At 42.5% G+C, this 10,567-nt stretch overlaps 1 protein-coding gene across 2 annotated transcripts in view; it reads right to left on the bottom strand.

Annotated features, from left to right (window-relative positions):
* The window catches only part of ptprz1a (protein tyrosine phosphatase receptor type Z1a), a 68,682-nt gene extending 62,019 nt beyond the window's left edge, over positions 1-6,663 (bottom strand). For both annotated transcript variants that reach the window (XM_031871235.1, XM_031871242.1), the window contains exon 1: positions 6,377-6,663. In XM_031871235.1, the coding sequence (XP_031727095.1) occupies positions 6,377-6,437 (61 nt within the window). In that variant the 5' untranslated portion in view covers positions 6,438-6,663. The remainder of the gene's footprint in view (positions 1-6,376) is intronic.
* Positions 6,664-10,567: the final 3,904 nt, after the last annotated feature.

Below are 10,567 nucleotides of genomic sequence, written 5' to 3'. Positions count from 1 at the left end.
GGTTAACGAAGACTAATGAAGGCAGGAGTGCTGCTTAACCTGCACTCCATCGCTCTGTGAGGCGTCAGAGGAAGAATATGTGTGTGTGTGTGTGTGTGTGTGTGTGTGTGTACCCTCCACCCTAACACACTGCGCTCCCACACTTCTGCTCCAGCTTCACAGTGTGACAGCGTCCTCTCCTCACCGCCGCCGCCACTGGGACAAATCGCAGTGCCATCATGCGTCACGCTTAAATGCCTCCCCCCCCCCCCATAGCCTCCATTCAGCCGAAGGCCAGCGTGGAGAGAAAGAGAGGGGCAACTCGGGAGGATTCAAACCGGTGGCTCCTGTGTATGCCTGAGTGAAGGCCGTTGAGCCTAATACCCACTAATCTGGTCATCAAATACCCCCACGACTGGAAACCTTTTTTTTTTTTTCTCCTCCAGACTATCAGCGGGGCAGAGAGGGACGTCTGTCACGCCGAAGCTGCTTTGGACAGAAAGGAGAGGTCATCTGAGGTGACCACCGTCTGGTTTGTCTTTCCTCAAAAAGGACAAACTACAGTTTAACTGGACCAACACACCGTCAACCTGAAACGTATCACTCAAATACCTGCTCAGATTCATAATCTTGTTGACTTCCTTCTCAGATAATTCTTTGATCAGACAGCTCCTCTTTTAAATAATACAGGGCTCGACAGTAACTAAATATTAATATTAATATTAGAAAAGATTTGACCAATTCTTTGCCTAAAAATAAAGACTAAATATGTTGTAAACAAGTTCAGTAAAAGTGTTTGACTTCATTCAAAGCAGATTTATTTTTAGTTTAAAGGTATGTTATAAAATGATTATCTACCCAAGATCTTCCTCGTTGCCAGTGTTTTGGTTCATTTTGTAAAAAGAACAAACAATAAGTTTAATAAAGAGGTAAAAATGAAACGAAGTGTGGTTTACATTTTGTACCACCTTGTCATTTGCAAATGCCTTCAATTGAAGGTTATTTGCCTCCGACAACTAGTCAAGTTGAAGTTTACATCACACACGTCAGAGTGACCTTTGACCACCAAATTCTTATCAGTTCATCCTTGAGTCCAGGTGGACTTTAGTGCCAAATTTGAAGACATTCCCTGAAACCGTTCCTGAGATAATAGCGTTAACGAGAACGGACCAGAGGTACGGAGGGTCAGGGACGTCAAGATCAGAAACAAATGAGCAGATTGGTTCAACTGACAAAGTGCCACATAAACCTGAACCAAAGTTAAAAAGGAAGCTTGTGAGGTGTTAGGGGGGCCGAAGAAGCACGCCATCTCTGAGAAGGATGGAGCGTTAAACTGCAAAGAATTGGGTTCAACGAAATTGGTTCAGTAACAAAGATTCCACATTTTCAACATTAAGCTGACGTATAACTGAAAAGTGTCTCATGTAGAGCAAGGAGCAAGTGGAAACCAAAATGTTCAAGTCCAAGCCCATAATTTCTCGTGGGTAAAGCTATGAACACTGGGTGAGAAAAGCCTGCATCATAATCTCAACAAAAACAATCAATAGCTGTAACATCGTGAATAAAATCCCTCTGAGACAAACTAAATATTAAATAAAAGCTTGGCCCGGGGATTGGCATGCTTGGTGTCTGAGGTGACGGGCATCACATCTCCAGCCTCCTCCCTGCATGTGTTTGACTGACAGACTGCCTGACTGTGACGGCCATCTGTCAGCAGACTCCCTGTTAGACAACAAGAGGCCCGGAGACTCCTCGAGGCCCGGGCGGAGCGCAGGGCTCGGCTGGCATTGCCCATTCACAAATATCTTTTGGGAGGACAGATGGTGCCGAGTTTTCTCCTCATGCATCTTTTCTTCCACCATCAACCATTCCTGCCGCTGCCTCCTCGGCGAGCTGGCACCGCCTTAGTGCCCCCCCGACGTTTCAGCAAAGCTTCATTTAGAAAAAAAATTTAAAAAACAGCCCAAGTGAAAAGGGAGCTCGGAGGCTTTCTGCAGGTACCGAACCGTCCAGCACAGATCCAGGCTCACTGGCCCGGGCACAAAAGGTTTCACATCTCTTCAGCTAAAACTGGCTTCGACCAGCTTCCCCTCCCCCTTAATCTTTGTTTCAAGTCCCGAAAAGATTCAACCAAGCAGATCAGTGTCCTCCCTGGCATGCTGCGACCGTACCGTGCAGGCTGGGAGGGCAAACTGGAGGATAAGGAGCTGGAAGCCCCTTCCTGTGTTCAGGCTTATGGTGACAAATCCTGATTCATCTGCAATGACTTCTTAAACCTCATCAAAGCCTGCAGGACGCACTGACGGATCCCTTATCAAACCCACTGAAATATATTTCTAATTCTACTACAGATTGTTAAGGTCCAGACTAGGACATCCAGCTATGTCAGCAAATCAAATCCTCCACCTGCAAAACACACCACTGACAGAACAGCTACTGAATGTGTTGAGATCGTTTTCTCAACTGCTGATCCAACTTAAAAAGGTCCAGTGTGGAGGATCTGGCGGCACCTAGTGGTGAGGTTGCAGATTGCAACTAACTGAAACTTCTCTTGTGTGCCAAGCGTGTAAGAGAACGACAATGAGCGATGGGTAAAACTCAAAGGGCCCTCTTTAGAGTCAGTGTTTGGTTTGTCCTTCTGGGCTTCTGTAGAAACATGCCGAAATCCGTGAAGAGGACCTGTAGATATAATCGGCTCATTCTAAAGGTAACAAAAACACGATTCTAATTACAGGTGACTATACGTTTAACTTGCTTATTAATATTATATTCCACAAAAACACGATGAATCTCAATTTTTAAACAAACGTGGACAAGAAGCCTGTAGTGGTACCTCCTGTTTCTACATCACAACTGGCCTAACTCCTACGGCTGGTGAGTACCATGTGATATGATTGAAAGCTCCAGAACAGCTACCAGATGAACCTTACAGTAAGATTGTTTTCACTGACTCACTCAGATATCTGTAAGACGCTCATAAAGCACCAAGTACTGAGATTGTTGTCCATAAGTCTTCATGCTTTTACACCGGGGGAGGTTTATTTTGTGCAATGAATTCACAAGTCAATACATATTTTCGAACTGCTGTTTGTGTCATGAATACTTTCACACAGAACAAGAATATTAAACAGCAAAAAAGAAAAGTTTTTTGTCGGAACAAGGCCGATTTTTCTGAGCCAATCACGTTGTGCGTAACAGACATATTCAAAACTTACACTATAGTGCACAACGACATGGAGGCTCCATCTGATCAAAGACGACAAACTTTATCAGACCTTTCAACCTTTTCCAACAAAGGCAGCACAGACCAGATCCACTACTTCTGTTCTTACCTTTCACAATAAAAGCACCAGATGCAAACACAGCGTAACTGTTTACTAGAAGGAACTCAAATTCACTCAGAGCATTTCACTAAAAGGAAACTCAGTAAAATATATCTTACAGTAGCTTTAGGCTATACAACAGTTTACCTCAGACGGACTGTCAGACGCTGATCCCGATCAATACGATCCTGGTAGTTGGTCCTCTGCCTGAGAATCTATTCAAACCTTTTATTGAAAAAGTGTTGCAACTGCATACTATGTCAGCTCCTGATTTGTTGTTAAATTGAAACACATTCAGGTGCCAAAATCCACCGATGCAACAAACTGGAAGCTGATTAGGAGCTATTTTGTTAAAAAAAAGTAGCTCACTAGTTTAACTCTTCCTCATTTTAAACCAACAATAACTGTGAACAACACATTTTAAACATATCACTTTTTAGGTTGACATGTTGAATTTGTTGGCAAACACTTGCTTATTACACATCCATCAGTTATAGATCAACATGATGATTCATTCGGAGTCTTTGCGTTTGTGCCACCTGTTTAATGTAAGTCCAGTATTCTCTCTTTTAGCTCCGTTTTTGGTCTCCTCCTCCAACTCCTGAGGGAAATATCTGTCTCTTTAGCTGCTAAATGCTCCACTATGTTCACCAGCTGGTCTCTAACTGAGTCTGTCTGCTGCTGAGCAGGTAGTGAACAGTGGCTTTATTACAGCTTTAACTCTGAAAACCGGCACTGTGAGAGCGGTGAGAGTGAACCAGAACAGCAAAGTCGTTGACTAAACAGACAAACAACTCACTATAAAGCCGAAAACACACCTGAGTAGCAGCGAAGTGCAGCTAAACTAATGGTAGAAATAGTCACACTAAATCCAGCCAACAAACATAAAGATGTGGCAGAACCCAAAACAGTCCGGGTTTCTCCGTGCTGATGGACTCTACTTCTCTCTTGATTTATTACCTCAGTAAACATTGTAAACATGAGTTTATGGTCTCAATCTCTAGTTTCAAGTCTTCTTCAATACAGCATGATGTTCATTTAGTACATTATGGTCCATTTAGAGTCACACAGACCATAAAGCAGGGGATGCTTTAGGGCGGGCTTACTGTGATTGACAGGGCATCTCTACGTCATTGGTTGCAAAAACAACAACATGGCAACGGCCGTAATCCAAGATAGCGACGGCGAAATCGCCAAACTCAATGCTTGAAAACGTCAATCAATGGATGACGTCACGATGACTACGTCCTCTTCTTATATAAAGTGAATGCTTTGATTGCTTTTTTTGGAGAAAAATTCTCATAAACATGTTTCGAAAAACATTCTGTCCACTGTTCTGAAAGTAGAATTTGTGATTAGATGCTAAAGATTTCAGTGAGCTTTCATTTGAGGACTCGTTGTGGCTTCAATGACATGTGTCCGTAGCAAAGAGTATCAACACGTTTCTGACCTTTATTTCATTATTGTTGGATCAAACAATTTCTGATTTAAACAATGATTTTGTCAATTTTCTTTTCTCAAAGTTCTCGTACAGCTCCTTTAACATCGGGAAACTTTAGCTTCTTTTGATAAATGAAAAAAAAAAAAAAACCTTTGTAGAAAAACATTTCTTTAAAGCTAGGATTGAGTACGCTAAATTAATACAAAACAGCACAGTGTTTCCAACTCCTTTTCAATGAAAGCAGCTAGCAGCACTGGCTCCAACTCTCTACATCTAGGGAGAAACTCTCCAAGTGGTCAACACTTCAATCCCTTCAGGCCTCGTAAACCAACGGTGACGAGCAACGAGCGAACAGGAAGAACACGCACAGGTAGACAAACAGGTAGGTTGTCAGGGCATTTGCTTCATTGATTGCTGTTTCAACAAAAATATCAAAACTGTTTTTGAACATTAACGACCCTGCCTTAATGTATAATGTATTAAAAAAGCACTGAAAACACAGGATTCCAACAATCGTACTGGAGAGCAAACATGATCTCAGATGTTAAATGAGCCAAACACAAGGACGTTGCTGCTGCTGTATGTTAAAGAAAAAGGAGGTTTACTTGCTCTTGAATACTCCTGTCTGGGTACAAAGCTCCATCCTTGTTGGATGTTTCTCAGCATGTTATTTAAAAAAAAAAAGAAGAAAAAAAATCTACTCCTTCACTTTTGCCAACAGGCAGGTTGGAACAGACACCACCGTCCAAACAGACACCGATCAAACCAGGAAACGAGCTACTTTTACAAAACACGTTTCCAAAAACACTTGCACTTTCGACATCACAACAAGTCTCTTCCTGATCAGACACCTCGGGGCTCTGCTGCTTAATTAAATAACTTTACAGTCACAAATCTTAATATTCCTTAATATTATATTTTGTTAAAACATCCATGCATTTCTTACTCTCCTGCACCACCTTAACAGTTCTATAAAAGTCTTCAGGAGGGGAAATAAAACAGTCATGTATTAGTTCACAGTGTTTTGTAGTGATAGTATCTGTTTCTGAGAAAGGCATTATGGGATTACTGCTGCTGCTGTTGTTGTTGCCAGATATGAAGCCTCTGACACCCTTAATAAGCCGGTCAGACTACCGTGTCCAAACTCCTCTTTTCATGCTCTGACAGCTCTGGGTTTTGGAGCCGATATCGTGACGCCCTGCGCCTCTCAAACATTTTAATCTGCGATCCCACAGACCCTGAGAGGAGCAGAGACGCTCATCATGAACGGAAATACAAAAAACATCCACGAGACAAATTTGTTTTTGTTTTAAAACACGATTTGGACTCGTCTCCATTAATGTCTCCAAAGACGCACAACGAGTTACGCACCGCGGGTTTATTTCCGGGAATGAAACAGCAACAACAAACAAAAAAATCTAATTCTAAGAAGAAAAAAAAATACAAAAACGCAGTTTGCACGAGGGCTTCTTTGGTTTGTTTGGGACAGAGCGCACTTCGCAGCTCACCTGCGCAATCACCTTAAAGTTGGCGAAGCAAGTTGAAATCCGTCTCAATAAAACCTCCAGATATGAGGAGATTTAAGGCTTTCTGCGTCATTTGAGGACAAACCGTGGATGGTCGCACGGCTTACCTTGTTGGCAGATGAGGATGAAAAGTGCAGCCGGGAGCTGCCAGCAGCGTGTGGTCTCCATGTTTGAGGTGGTGGTGGGGAGAAAAAAAGCTCGTAGATGCGGTAAATAAACAAAACAGTGATGTTTTTGGGGGGGGGGAGCAGGTCCCGGTCCGCCCGCAGCCCTCACAGCTCCATGTCCCTCCGCTCCTGCCTGGTCGCTCGGTCGGTTGTGGTCTTGCTGTCGCGTATGTGTGGTACAGATCCCGGATCCCGGTGCGCCGCTCCGCTCCGTCCGCTCTCCTCCACACCGGCTGACTGACTGAAGACGAGCCGCCAGAGTGAAGCTGTGCACCGCCCACAGCCCGCAGCCACACCGGCCTCACTTCCTCCACACAACAACCACAACTGAAGCATGACATTTTAGAGTTTTGTAAACGTCCCTTCATTAATCTTTTATTTATCTTTTCATTTATTTTTTGTTTTTATCGAAGCAGGACCGACAGGAGGAGAAATACAACAATAGAGTCATTGTTAGAATTAGGAAAAGTTCAGGGGAGATAAAAGAAAGGGGGACAAATATAATGGAACAATGGAAGAAGAAAAGAAATGAAGGAAAGGGAACACAAAGGAAATAAGATAATATAAAAAAAGAAAATATGATGATGAATAAATGGAAGTAAATAGAGAAAATTTGAAAAAGAAAGAAATAAACCGACAAAATACATTTGAATAAAAAATGATTTGATTCAATAAATTAAGCTTAAATAAATACAGTAGGGCCGGATAAAGTTGTAAGTGGTTCTAAGTGAGCTGTGGGTCCCTATTGAGCCCCCACGTCTCTGTGTTTGTTGTAATAAAAACTGATTATTAAACACTTTGAATCTTCCGATTAGAGGACGACCCGCTCTCCCTCTGAGCCACAGACGCTCCTTTTTATAGTAACGGCAGCGTAAAAACAATGTGAAGCCATGTCGGCCTCCCATCTCTAATAGTAGTAGAGGGCAGAGGTCACATTATCCTGTTAAATGTACAACCATGTCTCTTCCAAATCACAGGAGTCGCCCCCTGATGGCCAGTAGAGAGAATGCAGCTTTAAGACACTTTTCAGAACTGGAGGTTACCGCCTGATCCAAACCAAGACAGCAAACTTTATTACTCCTTCCAACCAGGACCAGAACAACTCCTTTTGTTCTCACCTTCCACAATAAAAGCTCTAGGCATATAATAATTGCAGGCCAGTGTTTTGCATTTTCCTGTTGTTTATTCATCCCGCCCCGGTGTGTAAAGGCCTTAAGGAGGATACACAACAAAGAACGACAAATAACCAAAATGCACATCATCAATCTTCAATAAGCCTCCTCGTGACAGATGAACTTCATCCCTGCAGCCTCGTCAGAGTTTGTCCTTTAAAGTCAGAGGACGTCATCAGCTGTTTTCCGTCTGAGTGAGGCGCAGCGGACCGCGGACAGCAGGGAGTCATTAACACAACGTAAAGAGTCATTGAGTGGAACCACAGGGAGTTTTTTTAAGTGTGTGTGTGGTGGAGTTCACGGGGCGGCCGACCTCCTGACCCCCGAGAGACTTGTCTACCGCTCACTGAAATGGAGACCAAAACATCAGCGGTGAGGAATCACAGATGGCTCTGGGGAATGTGGAACAAGTGTGTGTGAGAGTGTGTGAGGAGTCTAATTGTATGTGTTTGTTTGGTTTACCAGATTATTTTACAACTTGTATCTGACATTTAAAAACTTCTAGACTTCTTAAAAAAGGAACAGGTTTGACATTTAGAGAAATCCTCACGCGCTCCGTTTTCTCCAGTGTCACAAGAGAAGATGGATGTCAACGTCATCTCTGTGCAGAGGTCCCAGACGTGTTTAGCCTAGCTTAGCACAAAGACTGGAAGCAGAGGGAAACTGCTAGCATATTCCCAGGAAACAGCTGGATCTCAACTCCCACCGTTCTGCCTGAGTGGTGGGTTATTGTTTTAACAGGTTCATCTCAAAACCGTCTTTCCTGCATTGCAACATGTTGACAACCGTCTTCACCGACCAACCTAAATGTTGTCGTGTTATCGCTGCAAAAAGTTTCGAGTCTCTGGACGTTGACTATCTTGGAAATTAAACATTTTATCGCAGGAAAGCTTCTCCTGACTGAGTTTTCTCTTTCTCTGATGATTATTTCCTCGATTCAGTTTCAACCACTGGCTGGGATTTTTGTTAACCTCACAATAAACGACTGCGCCACCCCCTTCCTTTATCTGAGCGAATATATTTGCATAATTTACTCTGGATTATCTTTAATTTATGCAGAAACTGCTTTCCACTTGTTAGGCTGAATGTTTCCAAGGGGGGGGGGGCTAATAAAATGAATTGTACTCTCACAGAGTTTTTACATGCCTTTCCTGCAAACTGCACAGAGTGATTTTTCCTGTGACCTGAAGTGATCGCTAGAGAAAAGCCAACAGGCCAGATAGTGAGACAGATTTTTATTTTCTCTTTCCCCTTTTATTAGTATGTGACTCATTCAATAGAGACGTTTTCTCACGGTGCCCAGCCCTCACGATCTAACGGCAGAAAACCTGCTGCTGTGAAGAGGCAGAAAACAGTTCTGCACAGATTATGGATCCTGCAGGGAGGGCGGGGGGAAGCAGCCGCTGATCGATCACAGGAAGTGAATGTGGTGATAGGAACATTTTTTAAATCCTGCCAGGAGCAAATCTTTACTTTCCAACACAACTTATATTAAGAAGAGGTTTGTATGATATCTCACGAAAAAGTTACTCCTCATTTTTTGTGCGTTTTCCTACAAAAGTCCAGCAACTGGTGTTAATTTCTGCTTGTTACATGCATACGGTCCTTTCAAGATAAACTTCTGTCTTCACAGAAAACTACTTAGTTAGGTTCAGGCACCAAAACGACTTAACTAGCTTTAGGAAAAGGTCGTCGTTTGGGTTGAAATTACTACGGAAGTGCTGTTACTGAAGTACGCAAATTACATAATAAACGAATGAATGTTGACAGGTAAAGTGCGTCTCCATTTGACTAACAAAGTTAGCAGACAGTGAGCTTTTAATAGAAGTTTTACGGTATATCATAACTCTGTGTACGTGTACATTGAACCACGCCAAACAAATGTTTGAAACACATGATAATACATTTTAATTTCTTTTATTTGTATGGAATTGTATTAGTTTGTTTTACATATTTATCCTGACTTTGATAGGGGTCGATGGGTTCGATTGTACTGCAGGTATTTAATTGTTAGCGCAGTTAGCTGCTAGCCGCAGGCTCAGACATCTCCGTGTTCAGAGCGGCTGTTTGGCTTGTAGCTGCTGCGTTTGTGGGCCGATCACACGTGGCGTTAAATTGAAGAACACTTGCAGTGATTTGGCTGCGATTGATTTTTCAGGATCTGGGCACAAAAAAGTATCAATAGTAGGTATTGTTTGACCGGAAACGTTTTAATACTACCTGGTACTGGGTTCTTTCAACCTCCCAATAAAGGTTTTTAGATAAACTGGGTAAACTGTGTTTGTCTGAATGTCTGACTGACTTCAGCAGACTTCACCGTGTTTCCAGACTGGATGTGTTATTATCAATAAAAATGATGGACAGATGTAAAACCTGAGTTGTGAATGAACAGCAGTCATGTGTCATTTTGAGTTGCCTAAACTACTGCTGGCGTGTTGTCATCCCACTGATGGATCAAAACGCTCACGTTTTATTCTGAGGTCCACTAACAAACAACCTATTTGATCATTTAGGTAACTTTTAACTTCCGGTCTGCAGGACAAACAGCTCTTTCTTCTTGTTTCAACACGAATGGAGGAAACAAAGTCGAGGTGATAATAAGTTTCCTTTTACAGTCACAAGAAAAAAAGCAAAGCAGACATCCTTCTCAGATCCACAGACGGGTTCCACCCTCGGATGATGTTACGTGGGAAAGAGCAGCGGCCATTGAAACGAACGGACAACAACGAATCCCCGAGGGAAGGTTCAGGGCGTCTTTAGGACATCAGATAAGTTTTTATTGTTTTATTGTGTTTTTAAGCTTTATTTTTTATAGACTCTGCTGAGCTTTGTGCTCGTCTTCAGCTCCGCCCTGATTCAAGTTAACGCAGGTCAACACATTCACCACACCGCCTAGATATTGTTAACCATCTACAATACATACAGATTTCTATTATATTTAGATAAATATATTTTGAAT

Source organism: Anarrhichthys ocellatus, unplaced genomic scaffold, assembly GCF_004355925.1.
Source record: "Anarrhichthys ocellatus isolate YVR2014 unplaced genomic scaffold, GSC_Weel_1.0 scaffold2, whole genome shotgun sequence".
Classification (NCBI taxonomy): Eukaryota; Metazoa; Chordata; class Actinopteri; order Perciformes; family Anarhichadidae; genus Anarrhichthys; species Anarrhichthys ocellatus.
This window is presented reverse-complemented; position numbering and strand designations above follow the sequence as displayed.